At 36.6% G+C, this 24,327-nt stretch overlaps 3 protein-coding genes across 6 annotated transcripts; 1 reads left to right on the top strand and 2 right to left on the bottom strand.

Moving 5' to 3' along the window:
* Positions 1–14,953: 14,953 nt before the first annotated feature.
* LOC113295992 (plastid division protein PDV2-like) lies at positions 14,954–18,294 on the bottom strand. Of its 2 annotated transcripts, XM_026544323.1 has the most exons (3): positions 17,899–18,294; positions 16,384–17,051; positions 14,954–15,395 (listed from the first exon to the last, which is right to left on the bottom strand). In XM_026544323.1, exons 1-2 carry the CDS (start codon positions 18,112–18,114, stop codon positions 16,392–16,394), a joined length of 876 nt encoding a protein of 291 aa, XP_026400108.1. In that variant the 5' UTR covers positions 18,115–18,294; the 3' UTR covers positions 14,954–15,395; positions 16,384–16,391. The 2 variants fall into 2 exon arrangements, with proteins under 2 accessions (XP_026400108.1, XP_026400103.1); XM_026544318.1 differs by lacking the exon at positions 14,954–15,395 and having other exon boundaries at positions 16,175–17,051.
* On the top strand, positions 15,377–15,835 carry LOC113348883. Its single transcript, XM_026592783.1, has one exon. The coding sequence runs from the start codon at positions 15,377–15,379 to the stop codon at positions 15,833–15,835; it is 459 nt and encodes a 152-aa protein (XP_026448568.1).
* A 220-nt stretch (positions 18,295–18,514) lies between the features above and the next one.
* LOC113296002 lies at positions 18,515–22,840 on the bottom strand. 3 transcript variants are annotated; one of them, XM_026544343.1, is made up of 13 exons: positions 22,383–22,840; positions 22,179–22,271; positions 21,791–21,875; positions 21,408–21,491; positions 21,054–21,170; positions 20,494–20,901; positions 19,998–20,410; positions 19,798–19,897; positions 19,616–19,675; positions 19,448–19,534; positions 19,188–19,316; positions 18,920–19,009; positions 18,515–18,819 (listed from the first exon to the last, which is right to left on the bottom strand). In XM_026544343.1, exons 2-13 carry the CDS (start codon positions 22,253–22,255, stop codon positions 18,811–18,813), a joined length of 1,659 nt encoding a protein of 552 aa, XP_026400128.1. In that variant the 5' UTR covers positions 22,256–22,271; positions 22,383–22,840; the 3' UTR covers positions 18,515–18,810. The 3 variants fall into 3 exon arrangements, with proteins under 3 accessions (XP_026400128.1, XP_026400124.1, XP_026400116.1); XM_026544339.1 differs by having other exon boundaries at positions 18,515–19,009; positions 21,791–21,860; XM_026544331.1 differs by having other exon boundaries at positions 18,515–19,009.
* Between the last annotated feature and the right edge of the window lie 1,487 nt (positions 22,841–24,327).

The raw sequence follows: 24,327 nt of genomic DNA on the forward strand, positions 1-24,327 counted from the left end.
CCAGAACTTGATACACCATGAGACGGACCATAATTAACAGAGGGGAAAGAAGGCGAAAGCGAAATGGGTATTAATGGATGAATCTTGAACAACATGCCATAAGCCCCCACACGCATTAGCTGAAGGGATTAAGCTGGTGTCTTTAGCAGAGCACCACCATCCAACTATGGCCAAAAGAAAATACAATGAATGACATTAGGTGGTGGTCTGCATTGTCGAGTTTGTCGTTAACTACTAAAGAGAAAAGGATCGATCAATCATCGGTGTTAGATATTCGTAAGCAGTATGTTTGCCTGTCTCATCTAAATGTTAAGATTGCCTAAGTATTTTCGAACGCGGTATGGATGCAGCCAATTGATGGGTTGCATTGTCTAAGAGTGTCGAGAATTGAAGATCCATCAATGTTTAATTGCTAGATATCATATTGTTTGCCTGTCTCGTCTAAATGTTAAAAATGACTAGTCATTGTGCCTCTAAAAGGATTTACCGATTTAGTATCCGTTACTTTGCAGCTTGTTGATTTGTTGAAAAGACATACATCAATCCGCAGAAAGAAGGCACCAAAAAATCCTACAGGCTGTAGATGTCGCCAAAAATATATTTCCTCTGTAGACAGGCTTTCTCAACGAAGGGGAAGTAGAGGATTTTTCTGGTTCCCGTCGGTGATGCAAATGTCTAACGTGGGTAAATACCAACCTTAATTATGGTATGGATACGGGGTAGTTGTTATTTTTCATACATCTGTTTGGCTTCTGTAAAAGTGTCAGAGCTTGTTGGGAGCTAACACGGATATGGCAATTGGTTAGTGGGAGCTGGAAAGAGAAACAAGAGAATCCTGGCATGGCTGAGAATGCAGATGGCATGGGCCTATGGGGTTTTGCGCACGCTCGATATAGAAAGAAAGAGAGAGAGAAATTAAGCGTCAGACACGACTATACGGTACACCATTATCTAAGCATACTTACAACTACAGCTGGATGGGCAGTTCAATCGAGTCAGAGTATACGTACATCGAAAAAAGATACGATGTTCAGTCATTCGGTGTGTGCTTCATTTATTTGTTTACGATGATGATGAATCATGCACGAGTATATGAATTGGAATGGGATCTTAGGGCGTCAGCTTTGTGATTGTCTCTCGATCTTCTCTTTAACTAGATATTGGATCTTCATTCAGTTGCCCATGCATTGCTCATCAGTGGTGTGACTAATTGGGCAGTGCGAGAATACAAAGATCCTCCTGTTGGGACTTCGAGCCGGCTTCCTTGCTTTGGTGTATCTGTTCTCTTCTTCTCTACTACTGTCTACCCACCAACCTACTGTTACAGCTGTTATCCCACATGGTGATGATCAGCTACAAACCACCGTTAGATTAAACCCTAATCGAATCCAAGTGGGCAATAATGCAGCTTATCTTTGTGTTCTCTGACTCTCCATCATAAAAAGGGGGATTTGCTTCCATAACAAGTATTTCTCCTGTTTGGTCTGTGTGTCACTCACATTCGACGAAACTTTCTTCCGTTCAGGTGGGGTTTTTAATTGGGTCCCTCTCCCAAAAGAGATGGATGAATGGTCCTACTCCTAGTTGCTGATGATTCGTTTGTTTCGAGGAAAATGAAGAGAAAAACAACTACATAGACAAACCTAGACGTCACAGCTCACCACAACTTTGTAGAGTATGAAAATCCGCTTTTTAAATATCCCGACGTAGATGATTTTACGATGCTTGCTTGCTTGTAATATATCCTTTTATTCTTTCATTTGTTGGTTAGCTAGCTTATAATTAAACCGCCGTAACATCTATGTGCATTGTGATGTATCTATCTATAAATAATAAATTGTTAGGTTAGGCGTTTAGCTACTCCACTTCATCATATTGATTGTCTCTGCGAAGTTAAAACAAAGGGAAAGGATTGCCATTACGCTAGGACTTCCACCCTGTTATGCACACTTTCTTAGTTTAATAATCCCAATCCGGTTTGACAATGAAAACCCCATTTATTCACACTTTCTTAGTTTAATAAACCCTAAATTCTTACTATTCCAGCTCAGCAGCCTACTATTCATTATTTCTACTAGAGGTTCAAAAGATTTTATCTTAAATTTGTTAGTAAATAAGGGGGCTCCTAAATATCTTTCATGAAGAGAGATTGCCTTAACTTCTAGTATTTTTAATAACATTTCTGATGTTAGGATTAGTTTTTCGGCTGAAGAAGACTCCTGATTTTTATTTTTTAAGTTTATTTATTGTCCAGAGGCTTTTCCAAAATCAACAAACATTTTAACAAGATTGTTACATGTATTAGTATTCGCATCACAGAAAATTAAACAATCATCTGCAAACAAGAGATGGCTTACTGATGGTTTTTCAAAGTTGTTGTAGTAATAGGTTCGTTGAGGCTTGTGAAAGTAAAAGATTCTAGACTTAATAAAACTTAAAAATAGAGAAAACCTAAATCAAGATTGATTTCAAGATATTAAAGACAACCAAAACACTGATTCCACTATTACACATGAATAAATTATGGTAAATAACTCAACACTCTAATTATATTTTAAGTCCCTTATTTCTTAATTCACATATAATCAGGCATATTCTAAAATATTAATTGTATCCCTTATGCATAGATTATCTAAACAAAGTATAACCTATCAAATTGAATCACAACTAATGAAGAAAATTATGCAAACAATAAAAAACTCTGCAAAAGCAGTGATTGAGTGAATTATAAATTATAAATTAGAGAAAATAAATGATTACCAATTATTCATGCGTAAATAGCTTCCTCATTGCCTTGGTTGTAGGAGAATTAGCACATCATCATGTTGGAAACACGCTCAAAATGATTTTTCGTTGCTTACAAAGTGCTTACAAAATGGTTATATAAGAACATAGAGTTTTGCAACGGTTTATAGCTGTTACAGGGTGTATTGACTATTACAAAAATCTGTTTTTTCTTTCCATTCTCGCCTGCGCCGTGCATATGCAGTTGTCAATTATTCGTACACTATCTTTTCTTCACTCTTCAATGCCTCTGTCTCGATTCATCACACTCCAACACACACATAATATGTTATCAACACACAAACCCGTAGAGAATTTGTGTACTCTGTTTGCTTCCACGCGAGATTGTAGCCAAATTTAGACGAATCCGGCTGGCATACCAGTCCTGTTTGGTACGTCCAATTCATCCCGGAAAATCCCAGCCATTGAGTCTCCTTGTTTCACAACCAAAATGCAAACCCTAAATTACGCTACCATGAACATGTTTTGTCGGTGTCCTGATTTCTCCTCGCGGAATATCCAGCCAAACTGGATCGAAAATAACTCTTATACCATCCATGTCTAGCCCATAGTAACACACCCAATTGATTATAGCCCTTTAGTCTCACTGCAGCAAGCTTAAAGTCGCAACCCTAGTTCTGCCATTGATGGACTTAAAATTCCCGCCAAAATTCATATTTGAAAATGAAGAAAATGGGTAGCCCTTATCCAACGTCCTGGGTGTCGAATAACAAATGGGTGTTGTGGACAAAAATGGGTGTTGTGTACAAATGGGCTACACATAGTCGTGGGTGACACATAGCAAAAGTGGGGGTCCGTATAACAAATGTCCTCCGGGGTGCTCCGAGCAACTTTTCGAGCCGAATTTTCCAATAATATTTATTTCCAAAAAATACCTACAAACATACAAAACACCACAATAAGGACGAAAACGAGTACTAATAATACGAAACATTTAGGACAAAATAGACACATAAATGCGTCTATCAAATACCCCCAAACTTATTATTTGCTAGTCCTCGAGCAAAACTAATAAAAAACAAAACCTAGTTAATCTCGAGAGAGTTTACCAGAGGCGTACCCACAAAACCATGACTTCTAATTGGTCACAAGTATCCAAAGAGCTATGAGGACATACAAATTCTCAACCTATCTCCAAGTAACTTGAATGCCATAGAAATTAAAGGTGCCGGCTCTAAAGCTGACTAAAGAAAAGGGGAGACACATCCGCAACACTGCTAGATAAAGAGATATCCGCTACACAGCTAGATAAATATTGTAAGATGCATCCGCTGATTTACAGCTGGATAAGATTAGAAGAGAGATAAAGATGAGAGGGACATCTGCTACACAACTGAACTAATTACGTGTGATGAGTTGAACCGGTGCTGGAATGATCTTGTGCCAGATGGAAAGCGGACTAACAAAGCAACCAAATGTATCTTTCTTCGATTCTCTCATAGTGCTCAGTAGAACAACATCTTTTTCGGTCTTCAACCTTTGATGATAAACTATCGAACCTCATAGAACCTTGACAATTAACTCTTCTCTTCGATTTCTTGCTTGACTTAAAAATTTCTACTTCCCTATGGCCTTATTGAACAAAAAACTAATTATAAAACAAAAAGAACGTAATAATTTTTTATTATTATTATTTTTTTATTTTTTTCTTTTGGAACAAAAATTACAAGACAAAAATTTACATGACCATGAGAGAAGGACTTTAAAAACTCGGATCTTCGCAACTTGTGATGTCTTGGTATCATGAATTCCAACAACTTATATCATTTGCTCTTATAACTTCTTGTAACTAAGTCTTCAACTTTGATTTTTGAATTATTCTTTTCTATTGTTGCTTCTAAACCTTAAACGTCTTCAACTTTCTTCATAGATTTTGATGTCGCTCCGCTTGTTGATGATGATAAGTTTCTACTGAGAGAGAGTCGTAATCCAGTAACTAAGACTACATTGTGAGGTTGCTTTGTCTTTCTGGCATTTCCTGACCTACTTGCCTTTCCATCATGGATGGTTAGGTCCATCACGGTTACCCTCTAAAAGGAACAAGTTCTCTCATGAATTTCAAACATCTCAATGTCTTTTTCTCTAATGTCTCAAAAGATTGTTATCTCTAGCATTCCAATTTCTATCTTTTCGGTGAGAAACAATATGTAAACTTAGCTAACCGGATACTATGTGACGCTAGAAGTTTCAAAAATGCGACTAAAAATTTCTTCCCCACCCCCAAACTTAAATCTAACATTGTCCTCAATGTTCTAAAGATGAAATTAAAAGCATGAACAAGGAGAAACTGTTACCAATTGAAGCAAAAGAGATAAGGAAAGATATTATCGTGTCGCATAAATATCGGGTTACCTCCTAAGAAGTGTTAAGTTTAAAGTCTTCAGCCAGACTAAGAAAGGATTAGTCACCTTATAGAATCATAAAGTAATAGCCGAAATAACTGTGGATCACCAAAACCAAATAGGGCTATCACAAGTAAAAGGAATCTGCAACATGCCAAGAAAATTAACGGATAAAGTACGCCCTTGTCTAGTTTCCTGTTTAAGACAACTACATTTAGTTGTGGTTCAGGTTCAGGTTCTATAACTGGGTCTAGATAAAATATTTTCATGGACTGCATTTCCTCGTAGCTAAGGTCCGATTCAGGTATTAGAGTCTGTAAAAACTCAAGTAAAAACTTGGAAGCACATAAAAATAACCTAAATAATTGCGGATCCTTTAAGTCAATCAGTTTTGACTCACACAATTGACCACGATGAAAGTAGTGGTCTTCCTTAGACAAATGTGTCGACCCTAACCTCCTAAAGTAATTAGGTTTAGTCTCAAAGCTTAATAATTGACACATCTGAAACTTATACGTTCCCACAATTGGTTGAAAAATATTTGGTGGGAAAACAAAGTTAATTTGGGTACTATCTCCTGGGTAAACCACATCAACCAGAGGATGGGTTTCTAATAACTGAACTTCTTCCTGGACATTATTAGGTTCAGGAGATCTAGTATGAAGGTATCTGGCACAATGGTTGAGGCACATATATCAAGTCCCAAGTGAGGGACCTTTCTAATAGTTAAAGCACATGGAGAATGATAATCACCCCCAAACTTAGAGTTTTCAGTGTCTCTAGAAAGACTAGTCACAACTTCCCTAATTTCTAGGTCATCAGATTCCTAGAAATGGTCAATTGATTCTTCTAAATCAGGTTCATCCTCACTCATCTCTACGAGTTCACTTTCTTTGTCTAAAACTATTGTTTCTAAATCGTTAGACTCAAAATAAACTCGTTCCTCTAAACCTTCGTTGGCTTCGTGAAAAGGAAATACTACATCGTCTAAAACGGGGGTATTTCTAGTCAAATCCTCATCCTTTTGAATAGGTGAATAATTATTAAAATTATTTGGATTTGTACTATAAACAACACTATCATTATAAAGCTCAATCGGAGTAACAAATTCCTGATCACTATGCCTACATATTTTATGTTCTTCATTGATACTATCCTCATCATAATCATCATTATAATAACATAAAAATGATCGAACCCCATTTAAATAAGTAGTATTACCAATTCTAACCTCGTCATATTGATTATGTGAATAAAAACTATCCTTATTTTCAAGGGTGGTATTGGGAACACTATATTGGTATTTAAGGCTATCTTGAGCAAATTTTTCTACAATCCTATTTGTACTCTCAGTAAATTGCTTGAGGGAATCTTCTAGAGATATCTTAGTTGACTGCTCCACGGACTCTTCTGGGAGCGGAATATTATAAGTCTCTTTCATAAATAATTGAAATTTCTGTGTTGACTCATTGAAACTCTTGAGAGACTCTTCTAGAGAAAGAGAAGGATTTTTTTGCTCGTATGACCTGTGGGTATGTGGATAATAATTGGGATCACAATGGTATGGACCATAACCTTCAAAAGTTTCGCGTTCCCAATCACTATTCACACTATGGTCATAAAAAGGATACTGTCCAAGATGCTTAGTCGGGTACTCATTGTATTGCCTACTATAATACCAGTTTGACATCCTAACTGCAAGGGAATTCTAAACAAGCACAAAGAAGGCTGACTCGACCACAACAAACCTATTTTATCTAGCAAACAAAAAGCATGATGGCTCCACTTAGATTGTTTCTAAACCAGCTTCTATTCTTTCGAAAAGGAATTCGTTACAATCTGAGTAAACCCCTCTGGAATCAATCCGAGTTAAAGTAAGTTGAATAGAGACGAGGGAAGCTGCGTGGAGCTTTGATACCCAAGGCCTCACCGGCATTACAAGGCGGCGTATTCAACTCACAGAAACCATTATGAACTTCAAAGTATGCTCAAAAGAGTAACCAATATTTTTCGAACGACTTTCCAATTAAGCTCGTTACCCTATCGATCTCGTTCTAGTCCAAATTTTAAGGCTTAGGTTCGCGTAGGTTACGTGTTCCTAAGGCGGGCAAGAAGGAAACGGTGATGAAATCCGAGTCCTTATCTTGATTTAGCCAGGCCTTGCCCTTTACTAGAAAATTAAATCCGATTTAAAGTCCTCAACATATATGCATACAAAATCATCCAGTAAACCCGCTGACAGGGGATTCGCGGGTGTTTAGAATTCTTACCTCCCGTTTCATACGGGGGATGAACCGTTGAGGTCGACTCGGGCCACCGACTCCAATGTCAGTGTACGAACCCGAGGGGCCGAGATGATATCGTAATCATCGTCCTTTTCTGCACACAGTTTATATTTAAACTACCCTTCCGTAGGGTTTAAAAATAATGTCCCAAAGCCTAAAGTCCAAAGTCCAAAAATAAAGTGCAAAATAAAAGGAAAGTCTAAAAAAAAATCTAAAAAGATATCTCTTTTTTTTTTCTCTTTTTTTATAAAATAAAAAAAAACTTCTCCTTTCGCTTTGCCTTTTACTCCAAGTCTTTAAGTATTCACCAAAAGCTTTGGAAAAATTTTCTTTCGCTCCAAATTTCAAATTCTGTAAAGAATAGACAAAAACCCAAAAACGTAAAGAAGAACAAAAAAAATAAATAAAAACAAATAAAAACCTAAGAAAAGAAAGAAAAAATAATCTAAAAACTTTAGCCTAAAGACAAGCCCGTGTCGGCGACGCCAAAAATTGATGGTTTTTCAAAGTTGTTGTAGTAATAGGTTCGTTGAGGCATGTGAAGGTAAAAGATTCTAGACTTAATAAAACTTAAAATAGAGAAAACTTAATACAAGATTGATTTCAAGATATTAAAGACAACCAAGACACTGATTTCACTATTACACATGAATAAATTATGGTAAATAACCCAACAATCTAATTATATTTTAAGTCCCTTATTTCTTAATTCACATATAATCAGGCATATTCTCAAATATTAATTGTATCCCTTATGCATAGATTATCTAAACAAAGTATAACCTATCAAATTGAATCACAACTAATGAAGAAAATTATGCAAATAATAAAAAACTCTGCAAAAGCAGTGATTGAGTGAATTATAAATTATAAATTAGAGAAAATAAATGATTACCAATTATTCATGCGTAAATAGCTTCCTCATTGTCTTGGTTGTGGGAGAATTAACACATCATCATGTTGGAAATACGCTCAAAATGATTTTTCATTGCTTACAAAGTGCTTACAAAATGATTATATAAGAAAATAGAGTTTTTCAACGGTTTATAGATGTTACAGGGTGTATTGACTATTACAAAAATCTATTTTTTCTTTCCATTCTTGCCTGCGCCATGCATATGCAGCTGTCAATTATTCGTACACTATCTTTTCTTCACTCTTCAATGCCTCTGTCTCGATTCATCACACTCCAACACACACAGAATATGTTATCAACACACAGACCCATGGAGAACTTGTGTACTCTGTTTGCTTCCATGCGAGATTGTAGCCAAATTTAGACGAATCCGGCTGGCATACCAATCATGTTTGGTACGTCCAATTCATCCCGAAAAATCCCAGCCATTGAGTCTCCTTGTTTCACGACCAAAATGCAAACCCTAAATTACGCTGCCATGAACATGTTTTGTTGGTGTCCTGATTTCTCCTCGCGGAATATCCAGCCAAACTAGATCGAAAATAACTCCTATACCATCCATGTCTAGTCCATAATAACACACCCAATTGATTATAGCCCTTTAGTCTCACTGCAGCAAGCTTAAAGTCCCAACCCTAGTTCTGCCATTGATGGACTTAAAATTCCCGCCAAAATTCATATTTGAAAATGAAGAAGATGGGTAGCCCTTATCCAACGTCCTGGGTGCCGAATAAAAAATGGATGCTGTGGACAAAAATGGGTGTTGTGGACAAATGGGCTACACATAGCCGTGGGTGACACATAGCAAAAGTGGGGGTCCGTATAGCAAATGTCCTCCGGGGTGCTCCGAGCAACTTTTCGAGCTGAATTTTCCAACAATATTTATTTCCAAAAAATACCTACAAACACACAAAACACCATAATAAGGACGAAAACGAGTACTAACAATACGAAACATTAAGGACAAAATAGACATATAAATGCGTCTATCACTTACAGACGAGACATTTTTACAGATTTTAATACCTCTTATCAATCCCTGGGGTTTCAGCTTTCAATATAATTCTAGATAAAGCTTCAATAAAAAATAGAAATAGTTATGGGGAGATTGGGTCTCCTTGCCTAAGACCTCTTGTCGGTTTAAAAAATTTAGTCGGAGATTCATTAAGAAGAATCGAAAAAGAAGTAGTAGAAATGCATTGTAAAACCAAATTACACCAATAATCAGAGAATCCCATTTATTTCATAATGGCTATAAGGAAGTTCCACTCTACTGTTGGGAAAATTGGCACCCTAGCGCAGCGGAATCACAGGATCCCAAAGGGCAATTGGTGATTTGGACCAAAATATGGGAGAAATAATAAGAAAGACAGAAGATAAAGAAGCACACACAACCACAACTCAAGATATACGTGGTTCACCTTTACAGGCTACATCCACGGCCAACACCACCAGAAAACTTGCATTAAATCAAAGACCATTACATGCTCTTTCCGCAACCCAAGACAAGACCCAAGAGTTAACAAGACATAACCGAGAACACCATCGAAGAAACCATACAAACCAATTCTCTAACCATTCTCCAAACCAGCCTCGTGCCTTCTCTTCTACACCGTCTTCATAGTCGCTAGTAACAGAAGAGAAACATGGAAACACTAGAAACTAGGTTTAGGGAAAAACCCCAAACCCTAAACCCTAGAACACCAAAATCCTCTCTCTACAAGTTTTTTCTCTCACACCGATATTGACCTTCACGGTAGCACACGACCCTCCCTACCAAAGAGACCAAAAACCTAAGCACAACGTTTTACCACTCTTCTAGGTTGAATGTCTACAAACCTACAAATCTACTCCTATATATAGAGAACACAAACTTGGCCACCAAGTATTAGTCTCCAACTAGGAAACTAAACTCTTTCCTAAATTCTATATGGCCCATATTAGGAAACCCACTCAATGGGAAAAAGGCCCAAAGATAGGAAACTCACGGTTTTCCTAACATCTACTCTATCGAAAGCTTTTGACATATGTATCTTTAACCCCATTAGGACCTTTTCATCTTTATAATTTCTCATAGTATGAATCAATTCATCGGCTATTATTATATTGTCTGAGATCTGCCTTCCAACAATGAAGGCAGATTGGAAAGGCGAGATTATCTTGCTTAACAACCCTTTCATTCTATTGGCCATCAGTTTTGAAATGATTTTGTAAATAGTATTCCCTATTGATATCGGCCGAAATTCAGACGGCGTAATCGGGTTGATAGTTTTAGGGATAAAATAAATGAAAGTTACATTGATTTCTTTTAGAATGTGACCAGTATTGAAGAAAGATTGAATCATTTGAGTAAGATCATGCCCTATAATGTCCCAGTTTTGTTGGAAAAAGATGGGTGAAAACCCATCTGGCCCCGGAATTTTGTTCGGGTCCATGCTAAAAAGGGCTTTCCTGATTTCTTCTATAGTTGGAATTTCACTTAGCATATTGTTATCCTCATCAGTTACATATTCAGGAATTAAGTCTATCATAATCATATTGATACACGAATTCACAGTGGTAGCAATATCTTTAAAGTATGTTGTTATGCAGTTTGTTATTTCATCTCTACTATTAATTCATTCTCCATTTTCCTATCTAAGAGTGTCTATTCTATTTCTTCTGAATCTCTGCTTTGCTCAATTATGAAAATATCTAGTGTTGCGATCTCCTAAAGATAAATTTTAGTCTTTGCTTTTATCTTTTCAGAATTTTTCTGGAATTAAGAACCATTTCTTAAATTCATTTGTTAGTCTGGCCAAATCATTTGGATTTCCCAAGTAATTTAGTTTTTTGTTGGTTTGGTCAAACTCATATTTGGTGTTCTTTTATATTGGTTCTTATATTTTCAAAGGCACTCTTATTCCAAGGTTTGAGAGTGTGTTTAACATTTCTTAGTTTGTTTACAAAAGTAAAGGCATGACATTCCTGCGCATTAGTGTTATAGCAATCCAAAATGATTATTGGCTTACATTCGGAATGTTCCATCCACTCTCCAAAGTATTTGAAAGGAGTTGAACCATCATTCCAAATATTATGAGTGTTTAGGCAGACGGGAACATGGTCAGAGGTTAGGGGTTTCATATGAGTTATATTTGAGTTTGGAAAATAAGTATTCCATTCAGAGTTTACTAAAGCCCTATCTAACCTCTGTTCTCTGAAATGAAAACCATTTTTACGATTGTTCCAGTATAGGTATAACCAGTAAATCCTAGGTCCAGAAGCTCACAACTATCAATTATTTCTCTGAATTTAGTTGCTTCACTATGATTATAAGGGTGGTTACTGTTTTTTTTTCTTGTTTGATTAAAAGGGTGGTTAATTATTTTACTGATTTGTTGTTTGATTCGATTAAGATCGGTGTTGTTCAAAATTAATCATAACCGAATCAAGGTTGTTTTTTTTAAAGCACTGAATCAAGGTAATTAGTTAATCACAATTGAGTTTAGGGTTTTAGTATATTCTAATTGCGGATTTGTGACGGTGGTGTCTACGGTGAAGGGAAGAGTTCAGGTGGTGGTTGTGTTGTCGGTGGAGATGGCAACGATGATAATGGTGCTGTCAGCGGAGGTAATGTTTAGGACGTGGTGCGATCTAAATTGACCTAATTTTTTTGATTAAAACATTCAACAGCGTTCGGTTTGGATATAAAAAAACTGTTATACAATTAATTAGGGTGTATTTACATATTTTATGGGGTTGTATTTAGTCAGGGTTGTGTTTAACATGACTGTGAGTTGTATTTAGTTACTCCGTTTTTGACCGTGAGAAACGTAACCAAAAAATACACCATCATAGTGTTGCTCTAACAAGTTCACAAGCAATCAGCCATAACCTGTCTCTTTCTTTGATCGGCCATAACCTGACTTTCTTAATTCATATTTTTTCTATTAGCGTACGAAAGAAGAATTGATTATAAAACTGACCCTCTCCAAGAACCTTGGTGGCATTATCCTATTCCATCCAAAAAATTCAAAACTTGGCTGCACCATTCATTTGTTTTTAAAATAATAAAACAACAAATCAAGCAAAGTTCATTTTCTATTAAAATGTGATAATCCAGTACAATTAAAGATTTGACGAGTATAGATTAATGTATGGGGTACGGGGAGATCACGCTTTCCAGATCACGCTATTGTGGACTCTGGATTAATGTCATCGGCGAACAAAAAACGAACGTAATCACACGTGAAACTAATGCAGGAGATGTACTATTTTCTAATCACACCGTAATCTTGTAGCTAACAATCAATAATCAATTTTGACGCGTTTTTTTTTTCTCTAGACAAGCGGAAAGAGAATTCAGACGCGTTATTTTTTTTTCTCCCTCTCCCTAATTTGCGTTGTGGTGAACTAGTAGAATTTCAAGTTTAAGTACAAGTGAAGTTGACAATCGAATAGTCTAATGGTTTTATGATCTAAACTTAGCAATTAACTAATAATTAAGATGAGTAGAGGCCACCAAAGTCATTGGAGCTCAGAGTAGTAGCAACAGCTTGCTTTCATATTTCCGGGGCATTCGAGGTTTACCATAACCGGAATTACTTCTGCTTGTTTTAAGGATCATGTACTGTACTCCTACTAGGATGTTTATCTACTCTTTTATTTGTGTGGCTGATGCATCCACTTTATTGGCAACTTATAACGAACCCAAAGACTTAATTGAGCACAAATTATGATAAAACAGCAAATCAACATTTATTTATCTTTATAAGATAATGCACTATCTTTCTAATAAGGGATTTTTAACAAACTGGCACACTTGTAAATCCCGATTCAAGAAAATGCCACCGTTTTTTTCAGAGTTTATTAAATGCCACAACCGTTAGTTTTTCCGCCAGGACCCACACACTTGGTCTTTTTCGCTGACTCGGTCAAAATAATCTGTCGCCATTTACATATTTACCCTTGAAAACCCTATTATACTAGTCATGGGTTCACCATCTTTCCCCGTTAGTTCTTTCTTCTTCCTCTTTCCCCTGTTCTTCTCTTCTCGTGTTTCCGTGAGAAGATTTTGTGATTATGATATCCGAAACTAAGAGAAACGCTAAGAGTTGATTGCCGGTGATGTTGTTGTGATTGTTTGAGCACGGGATGAAGAGGATGAGTTGCTGCTGTAGATCGAACATAGGAGTTCTGAAGTTAGGGTTGCTGTCAGATGTAGAACAAAGGGGTTGAAGTTTAATTAATGTTCTGAAACCATTTTGAAGATAAATCGAAGAGCTAGGGTTTTTTCTGTGGAGAAAAGATAACTTAGGATGTCTTTGATTTGAATCCCGATTGGTGGGTCGATTTCAATTTGAAGCAATGGTTTGAGTATTAATTTGAAGAATTGAGTTGTATCCACAGAAAAAACATGAATTGAGCTGTTGTGATTGGTTGGTCGATTCATGTTTAAATCCCGATTCAATTTGAAGCAATGGCCGATTTCAATTTTTTGAATTGGGATTTACAAGTGTGGCAGATGGTTTGAATCGGGATTTAAACATGAATTGAGCTGTTGTGATTGGTGGGTCGATTTCAATTTGAAGCAATGATTTGAGTTCGTGGAGTTGAATAAATTGGGATGTCGTTCTCTGCTGAGTCTCAGTCGATTGAGGGAGTGCTAGTATCAAATGGTGGATGCCTACCGTTCCTATACAGGACTTCTTCAAACAGCAACCAAGGAATTAAATCGGGGGTTTTGATGTAATCTGAAGATGGGTTTTTGCCCAATTTGGTTTTGATCAAATGGTGGTCATGAATTACAGGAGACGGTGGCGGAGATTGGGTTTAATGGCAGTTGTTCTTGCGAATTAGAAGACATGAGAATCAATGGGTGGCAAGTAGTGTTCGAAGTTCACTTTCATTGCAATGGGCTTGATCTGAAAATGGTGTTGATTGTTCTTATGGCTGATCGAGTGTAAGGAGGATAGAATTTGAGGGTGTATATGTCTTTTACTAAGCTGGATAACTGCCACCTATGCATTAACTGATGGTAACAATTTTTTTGGATGGAAAAAGTCAAATGTGTGGCATTAAATAAACTCTGAAAAAAACGGTGGCATTTTCTTGAACTGCAAATTGGAAGTGTGTCACTTTATTAAAATCCCTTTCTAATAATTTTGTGAACGGGTGCACAAGATAACAAAACCTAGTTAGTATTGACTTTGCCACTGCCATATGCGAATTTAGAATGCCAATACACCGTATGTTGGCCGGTTGTCGTTTTAAGAAAGCTTTGGATCGAAGAATGTTTCAAAGCTGAATTGGATTGCTTGATTTATAAACCGCGTAAAGAAAAACATAAGGGGTTGTTGATAATGATAAGTAGATGAGATCTGATCACAACTACGTCCATAAACTGGAATTATGTCCGAACAAGAAACTTTTGGTTATAATGATGTGACCTTTTTGCAATCCACTACCACCGTTAGGACAGCCACATCAGTGGTTTTATCCTGCTCTATTATTTGATCCTTGTGAGGCTAAAACCATTGTGATCTTTCAATACAGTTGTATCCAAGGAGGAAACTGAATCAATTACTATTAATGTGCTAAACAACACCTACATTCCCTTTCCAATTTCATGGCAAAAAGAAAGAATAGAAGACTTGCGAGAGAAAAGTCGAGTTTACACGTTAATAAAAGAATGAAAATGCATCACCCATTTCACTCATCAGAGACCTAATGGGTCCAACCAAATACCCATATTCAGTAAACTTCCCAGAGTCATTTTTCTCTTGGCCTAAAGGAAACCCTTTGGCACTTTATACTTTGTTGATTTGATTATCAGTAACATTGAGGGGATTTCATTTCCACACCAATTTCTAAAGACATTTTTGTCTTGACCTTGACTGTTGACCTAGACGAGTACTTTCTTTCTCCAGGCTTATATATATTTAAGAAGCATCACAACATTTGCCGCACCCAATCAACTACATTGCAGAACAAAGCATCAGAATTTTCATCTCCCTCTCTCCAATCAAACTTTCACCATTTTCTCTCTAATGGGTGTCTGTGCTTCATCTGAAACAACAAGGAGGAGACCAAGTGGAGGAGGAATTATGAGTTCTGAATCAACAGCAAAAGTAATCCACACTGATGGCAGATTACAAGAATTCAAGCAACCAATCAGAGCAGAACATATTCTTTCACAAAATCCAAATTGTTTCCTTTGCAGTTCTGAAACTATGTACGTCGACATGATCATTCCAAAGATGGATGAAACAGAGGAGTTACAAATGGGTCAAGTCTACTTTCTCTTGCCACTCTCTCATTCTAGGCAACCACTTACAATATCAGAATTATGTGCCTTAGCCATTAAAGCAAGCTCTGTACTTCCCAGACCCAAGCTGGACCTAATTTCAGTTCACAAATCAGGAGGTAACAAGATTCCGGCTATTTACGCTAACGTTAAATTGGGTTCTCGGGTGAATCGTGGTAATCTAAGGGGAAAGAATTCTTGAGTATCAAAGCAGCAGATAAGTTAAAAGAGAGAACAATAAAATCCGAATGGGTCTGAATGACAGGACCCAGATATGATCTCTTTTTCTTGGTTTTCACATGCAATGTTATGTAATCACTGATAATTATATAAAATTTAGGTACTTTTCATGCCATGAGTATTTAACTGTTAGTTTGGCTATCAGCTTCTAGAAACCAGCCAAAACTCATGAGAGTTGTTGCAACCTTTTGATCTAATTGTACAAGAAAATTATTTTTATATGTAGGACTGCACTTTTTTTCAAGGGGTTATGCATATTCGTCTACAAGATGTCATTCTATTCTAGTTTTCGCTTTAATGATTTTGCTGGTTGAATGCTAAAACTAATACCCAAACATCACAAGTTGAACACGAGCAATGTATCTGTATCTGGTCTTACTAGACTGAATCTAGGAAATCGGTGCATTACATTTGAATGTAAGGGAAAAGATTATCCACGATGAGACTTTAGACACACACATCATGGTAAACAAACAGAAACTTGTACTAGGTGATGAGACAGATACATAACCATTTGTTTATCCACACCCATAATTGACGTTTGGCATTGTAACAACCGGTTCGAAGGGTATCTCAACCCTCTCTTTCACGATGCATCGAGGTTTTCCATTTTCCATTACCATGACTTTCCCAGGTGGGCAATGACCTGTAGGTTTTGTCTTCTCCTCCTCTGCTGCTGAATTTTGTGAGGAATACAGAACCTTGTGCACTGTGTTCCTTTTCCTGATACTTGGCTCAAAACCAGCAAAGGTTAAAACAGATGCAACACTTACGAGAGTGAGCACTGTCTTTACTGCCATATTGAACATAAGTCTCAGACCTGTTGGTGAGTTTTTAACTGAGGATTGGCTTTGCTTTTTCTCTAACTTATTCGGCTTCTTAGTCCGGTGGATTGCGTTAATGCTGGTAACTCCATTTAGGCCGTTTGTACGCGTAGCAGGAACATTTGAAGGATAACCATTACCCAAGCTCAGGGTGTGGGGAATGCGGCTACCGTATGGAGGATGTACAAGATCTGCATTGTGCTCAACTGTTTCACTAGCAAAGGAAGTAATCTCACGTATCACTTCCGAGTCATCCCCTTTGTACTCATTGAGCTTGTTAAGTAAAATTTCACGGCTGTGATCAATCTGAGCTAGAGCTGCTTCCTTCTCGTACCTTTGTTGTTGCTGCAGCGCCTGCCATATCCAAACAAGTTTGTAATTTTAAGTGAAGAAAAAGGAAAATGAATTGTCAAGATGAAGATAACTCAACAACAACGGGGCTTTTTTTTTTTTTCTTAATCAGAAATTTAAACATTTCAAAACCTTCAAAAAGAAACAAAAAAAAAAAATAGCTTGAGAAACAACCAAGGCTAACAAAAATAAGCAAAAGCCCAACCATAAAGAACCTATTTACAGCATCTATAAGGGGGTGTCAGGCATTTCAACTTGAACAGTGAAGGCGGTCTACCCATATGAACAATTTTATCATCTGCAGGAAGTAAAACACCGTCCCTTTGCTGAAAATTTTCTCTCCCTATAACAGTGTATTTACTGAAACAACAATGGGACTAAGCCATTACTAGGTGAAAATTATAAGTCAGTAATATATATGCCCAAGAATCCCATTCATATCCTGGCTTCATTACAAACCAAACCAAATGAAAATTGAAAAGATGAAGTGAAACAGTAAGATTTAAGAGGTCAGTGAAGATTGTCCTTGCCACAAAAGTGACATAAAAACTGGTTCTGTGGGTGTTGTATCTAGCAACACCAAAGGCCTTAAGCTTCTTATCAAAGAACAGATAACTAACAAATGATGCCCATGAGTTTTCAATTTGCCTATGTTCTATGCAGAAACATTTGAAATTGAGAGTGTATAGATTAGTGTCTATCTCAACACATTCATCAACAATCTAAAAGTGAAATTGAAGGTCTATTTTAAAGCCATAATCAAAAGAGAGCAACCCAACCACTCAATTAACTTCAACAAGACATGGCAGAAAGAGTTATTAACCGGGGAAAAGAAGAAGAGAGTAAGAACCTGAAAGGAAGTAAGCTGTTCCTCAAGTGATTCTAGGGCATCAGTAATGTTGAGAAGGCTCTCTGTTCCAGCAAATCCACCACCACCAAGATTATCTTCTATTTCTTCTTGGTTGTTGTTAGTTCGCCTCGTTATGGCATTATTCACACATTTTCTTATCTTCAACCTAAGTTCAGAAGCTCTACCTAATACAATGCCTATTTCATCTCCCTCCATTAGTTCTTAGATAGAAGAAACACTTCAATTTCAAAGAAAAATTATTGCTTCTCTTTCTCTCAGCCTAGCTAGCTTTCTGGGGTATAGGGATTGGGGATTTCTCAATTTCTCACTGCTCCATTGAATAGAAGAAGAAGGGATTGGATGTCTGAAAATGTCTTCAATAACCCGCCAAAACATAGTCAGGTGCTTGGGTAATCTCATCATCAGTAATCAAAACACTTGGTTCCAAATTTTGGATATCTGACATAAATGGGACCACATATTTTACCCAAAAGTTTGCTTACACTCTACTTACACTAGCCTCTTGTGCTCAGCTCAAGAGGGGAATGTTGATTCAGGGAAATGGAGATGGTTTGCAAACAGAAGCTAACTGCGGCATAACAACTCACTCTCTAAATTTACTGAATCATAGACACTTCACATTAGATGAAATAGCCGCTTAAACTGTGTTTTTTTACATATACAACCTGCAGGATGCTGTTCTATCCACCTTATTTACAGAAATGAGACTAAAGAAGAAAAATATGAAGAATCACTTGGTATTTTGTTTACTGTGGAGGATAAATTAGTGCAAATTCAATCATTTCGCTAGCTCCTTTGATATCAAATACCGGAAAGTGAAGTTATGAGGAATCCACTCGATGCTCTTGCGAGGGAACCCTCCTTGTTGTTGATACCTCTTCATGGTTTTCCTTAAATTATCTGGCATACATTTTTGGATCATTTCTAACAAACCCACTGGACATAAACCTAAATCCTTCGTAAACGATTCTACGATCTTTGGTAGAAGGATTTTCTGTACCTTGCTTCGTACACCAAAGGTAGCACGAATGTACTCTTCTTTTGCAGATTCTAGCTCAAGAAACACCTTCTTGGGTGTGTACACACGGACCTGATGGAAATGACAAAAATATAGTAAGATGACCGCTTACTATGTAGAAGATAAATGGGTATGTAAGACTAGAATATGATCATAATAATCTACACCCAGTCTTTTAAGCTGTTGAGATTCATTTGACACGGTATAAAGTATTCTCAAGCTAGAAACAGATAAAGGTGTAAAAACATACTGCGGGATCGGAGTGGCTTCCTGAACACAGTGCAAAGTGTAAAAGAGGTTCTGTCTGGTCAACTGCATATGCATTCCGATCATCTCCGGCTTTAAACTTTGTCCTTGGAGAAAACAATGTCCGAAACCACTACACACAAAACTAGTAATTCAGTAAATCACACTGACCAAAAACAAGCTTCTGAGAGAATACATAAAACAGAAAATAGCTTCATAATAAATGATCTTGCCAAGTTCAAAAGTTCAAGCAATGGGATCAACCTGTGAAGGACGAGGCACCGAACATCCCAGAATAACATTCTGAATCATGTCTGTGCTAATAGTTTGACCCCCAATATTATATGCAGCCTGCATGATAAAGCGGTGCATGAGAAAAGAATTGAAAACAACATTTTCTTTTCAGAAAGAGATACATGTGACTCCGCTCACCTTGAGGAGTAACGATACTCTTTTCAGACTAGTTTGTGGAATCCCATAGACCAAAAATGTCTGAAGCATGAATATAAACAAAAAAACAATTACCATCCACCAGAAAAAAGTAAGAACAAGGGTTGAATGGTAGGGCATGATGAAACAAAAAAAAATATTTTCGAAATGAGAAAAATAGTTACATGCATCACTAGTGCATTATGTATGTTGATCCAGAAAGCAAGCTTCTCCTCGTGCTTCATCTTTCGAAGATCAATATCTTCCAAACGAGTAACAAGTGACCTGAAAAAGAAAAGAAAAAAAACAGACATGAGTATTGAACCATGCATGCTCAAGTAAAGTAAAATTCACTTGATACTCGGTATAAGAACTAAATATGCACCTATAATTTTGAAGCAAGTGATCAATATCACTCATCCTTTGACTATCCGCATAAATCCAAGGCACTTCAACCATTGTGCTGTAAGGGCCACTGAACTCTTTTAATCCTTCGATATGGAAAGGGTTATCTAATCGTGAATCGAAAGAAAAGTCTTTCCTGCACCGTGGGCTCCACATATCATACTGATACTGAGGAGAAAATGAGCTTATAGGAGATGAACATGAAATGGGAGAAGAGGAGACGCCATTATTCATTGTAAGAGGATCTGAAAGCTTGCAATATATAGTGGACATGCACTTAATCATATCTTCTGAGATCCTGTTAGGAGTTTCAGGAATGTGATCAGAAATACGAGTACCAAGGTGTTCTGCCAAAGTGATAATGTTCGACGTTGAAGTCTTAGTCTCTGCATTCTGTAGATAAGACATCGGAAATAAAAAATTAGGTTGGCTAACTACACAAATTTTAACCAAATACTTGTAGAGCTTTAGTATACCTCAAGATAAAGAGGTTGTGAATGGCATGATTGTAATGATTTGGCATGATTTTTTCTTGGAGGAGAGGTTCTAGTCGAAAAAGTTGAATGTTGCGAAAGTGAAGATTGGCTGCGGTCTATACCAGAATCTAATAGCTTCTCAGTGACTTCGACATGATTTCTCTGTGATTTGGTAACTGAATCTCGAGGTGATCGAAATCGACTAGATTGAACCTCTAGATTTTCCATCTTCAGTGTGAGGCCAAGTCTGGAGACCTTAGGTGATTTTAATGTTTCGTCCTTGGTAGATGGAGATAAGATTGAACATTGTTCATCGAACGCTTTCCGGTACAATGTGAGAAGATACTGTTCCAAATACACAACTTCCAGTTCTAATACCGCGATCTCTTTGATCAGCTCAGTGGCAGGCTGACCGCTCAACGAAAGTTTAAAAAGTAGGTACGATTACTGTTAGTTTTATGAAGAATAAATAACAGCAAATGTAAGTTAAGAAAGAAACACATATTAAGTGTAAATTCAGATTGCACATGTAAGATGAAAGCTATACAGCTAGGAATTACCTTTGAAATTGAGCATTCATCCAAAGTATATTGCGAGGAGGACTTGTATCCAAGTGCCTTTTCAAGTGCCTTCCTTTCAACAAATTGGTCTTGTAGCCGTTTCTCAAGCTGTAGAATCTGCATAGAAGTCAAAAATGAGAAGACGAAACTATGAAATTCCTGAGAATAGCAAACAACATATGCTTCTGACTAGATGAAATACTTTCAACCAAAAACAAGTAAATCAGCAACTGGGTGAACAATAAAAAAAAACTGGAAAAGTAGAAAGAGCTGGGTTTGAGACGCAAACCATCATCTATCCAAAAGCTCTATAAAGAAACTAAACTTAATTAAACTTGTAGATCTTATTATTACCTCTTGTTTCAGCGAAATCTGGAGCTTGTTGTTAGGCGTTTCCTTATTCATTGGTTCACAATTTCCCCTCATATGTCCCATATCCTTCGTAAACGTGAACAAATGAAGCCAAAATTAGCAACACTTAAGAAATTCCTTCAGAAGTATCAGTCATAGCTTACTTTGGGACCATTAACAAGGATTAGAACTTGAAATGTATGTTTGCATTAAATAAAAAACAATTGCCATGTATTCTCTAGTACACCACTTACACAATTACAAGAAAAATCCAGAAACAGTAGAACTTGATACCAACGGTTAACCAAATGGAAATTTCTCAATATAGTTTCTAAACTTAGGGAGATGAAAGTAGGTTCAAACCGAAAAGGAACATCGAGACTTACCAGCTTAAGACGATGAGGTGCTACAAGTAAGATATTCAAGTTATCTTCCTTGACTATCTCATAATGATCACTGTCATTGCCAAAACTAAAAAAATATCAGTATCACAATAAAGCAGACAAACATACCTACTTAAGTAAGAATATAATAACCAATCTCTCCTATTAGACCACCACCTAATTTCATTATTCTTATGAAGTTGATAGTGCTCTAATTTTAACTCATCTCAAAACCACATTTGTTCGATTAAAGTAAAAATCACACCACAACCAGCAAAAATGGCAAAATTGAGGAAACAAATTGATTGTTCAATAAGGAAAAGTCTTTCAGGGTTTATCAAAAGATTGAATAAATTTTTTACTGTGGAAAGTCAATAAATGCTATTATTACCTCTTAGAACGATTGTGTACTGAAATCCCTCCCATTGAAGTAGAAGGTTTCATGTTACTGGCTTCTTCAAACTCCATTGTTGAAAAAATCAATCTATGATCATCATCATCAAAATGATTAAAAAAAAAAAAGAGTGTCAAAATCAAAGACACCAAACAAAACCAACCAAGAATAGATAAATACAGAAAACAATGATATACTGACCAAGAAGGGTTGGTGGAAGACTTGAATGAACCAAACACCAGCAAATCCAATCCAATCCAATAATAACTAATATTTGGGTTTCTCAAATTTTATCCACAGAATAAACAACCCCATTTTCATGGAAATATACAGTTTCAGAATAATGTCTCTTCTTATTCTTCCGAGTAACTCTTCATTTTTCTTTTTCTGTAACTGCTTTTTTCAGTGCATTAAACCCAGTTTGAATGAGCTTTAAATGGTAAAAATGAAAGATTGTTGAATGAAAAAATGTTGTTATTTTTTTATTTATTTTTTGGTTGAGGGAGGAGGATCTAGTAAAGGTATGAAGATGAAAACAATGGGTTGAACAAACAAATCTTCTTGACTCAAATTCACTACTACATAGATGGCTTAGTTTTAGGTTATAGTGGGAGTTGTTTGTTTATCAATTATTATCACTCTCTTCCTCCCTGCCCATATGTCACTACAAAAAAAAGTACAAAAACTTTCCTGTGTTTCTGCCTGAATTTATAAGTGCACTCGGTATACAATTTACCCACATTAATATAATATATTAATTTCCTTTTATCTTTTTAGGGATTTTTTTTTTGTTGATTTAATTTATTCTTTTTGTCCATTTTAAATGCTCATTTGCCAAAATCCATCGAGTGTCATTTCCAATGTTTGTCAAACAACAAAACAGCCTGATAGGTGTTGACACAAAATAAATATGAGCAGGTGCTTGTTTGGTAAAGCTAATATTCAAGGTTATTGGATTTTTATGTGAAAATATATATGGCAATTGGGGGCAACTGCCTGCCCAGCTCCGGGTAGATTATAAATTAAGCGGCTACATGCAGTGTTTCTTCTTAAAGTTTAAAATTCCTTGCATTATAGCAAGACTGTCTCTTCTCAACCCATCAGCCCATCAGATTAGATAGCTGTATGTTTGTGGAACCCTTAAATCCTTGATACTACCAAGTATCACTGTATCAGTAGCTAATAGTTAAAAAATTATAGTCCCACACATAGTAACAATCTTATACTTTCTCCGGCAGTTTTGGGCACTGCGTTTCAAGGTGTAGACGAGCCATTGTCCCACACGTCAACAACAAACACAAGTACTGACCAAATAGCTTGCCGTTGATGAATGAATGTTTGTGCGTATTTTGTGTAAAATCCCAAATTGATGGGTTAGTGTGAGTTTATCCATACAGTCAAGTACTCCTAGGATAATAATCTGTTTTCTGAAATCCTGGCTTTTGTACTTTGGTTACACTTTAACTCGAACAGTATTAGTGTCGCATAATATCATGTAAGATTTCCCGGTGGAAGAAAGGCGCAGGAGCTCTTGGTGTCAAATGAATGTATGAGCACTGATAATAGATTACATTGTTTGGTCCCACCGACAATATTTAGGGTCTGTATGAGAATGAAAAACCCACCTCAAAAGGAGTAAATTTTTGATGGGCATTATGTCGATGGGGTATGGGGATGAATAGGAAGGCGCCATCTATCTTACTTGTCAACTGTTCTAACAGAACTCAACTTCTCATCGTGTAAAGAAAGGACATTTTCGGATCTTAGATTTCTTCTCCGGTGAACTACTTGAGTTATCAGAGAATCTACTAACACCAATCACTAGCCGAAAAAGATGATGATATCTTCGCACTGTAAACCAAAAACACGTTCTATAGTTGTTCCCAAAAACAAAACAAAAAATTGAAACATAATTCTCCATTAACTGATCATAGTATTTTACAGAACCTAGGATCAAAATATCATGTTTAACCCCATCAAGGGTTTACTAAAGATCATAGTATCTTTTACAGAATCTAAATCAGGGACCCAAATCACGTTCAACCCCATTCAAGGATTTAGAATCCAACCCCAAATCCTAGAAATTCAACAAATTTGAATCAAACCCATATTTGTTTAATTTTAGAAAATTGACCCTCGGTCAATC

Source organism: Papaver somniferum, chromosome 1 (assembly GCF_003573695.1).
Source record: "Papaver somniferum cultivar HN1 chromosome 1, ASM357369v1, whole genome shotgun sequence".
Lineage (NCBI taxonomy): Eukaryota > Viridiplantae > Streptophyta > Magnoliopsida > Ranunculales > Papaveraceae > Papaver > Papaver somniferum.

What these genes read in the sequence shown, in the direction of transcription:
- LOC113348883 (XM_026592783.1), top strand. Translation starts at nt 15,377, where the DNA reads ATGGGTGTCTGTGCTTCATCTGAAACAACAAGGAGGAGACCAAGTGGA.
- LOC113295992 (XM_026544323.1), bottom strand. Translation starts at nt 18,114, where the DNA reads ATGGAGGGAGATGAAATAGGCATTGTATTAGGTAGAGCTTCTGAACTT. An exon ending in AACAGCTTACTTCCTTTCAG is followed by an intron (nt 17,052 to 17,898) that starts GTTCTTACTCTC and finishes TGGATATGGCAG; the next exon opens with GCGCTGCAGCAACAACAAAG.
- LOC113296002 (XM_026544331.1), bottom strand. Translation starts at nt 22,255, where the DNA reads ATGGAGTTTGAAGAAGCCAGTAACATGAAACCTTCTACTTCAATGGGA. An exon ending in AGATTTCGCTGAAACAAGAG is followed by an intron (nt 21,171 to 21,407) that starts GTAATAATAAGA and finishes ACTTCTATGCAG; the next exon opens with ATTCTACAGCTTGAGAAACG. An exon ending in ATAATGCACTAGTGATGCAT is followed by an intron (nt 19,676 to 19,797) that starts GTAACTATTTTT and finishes TTCATGCTTCAG; the next exon opens with ACATTTTTGGTCTATGGGAT.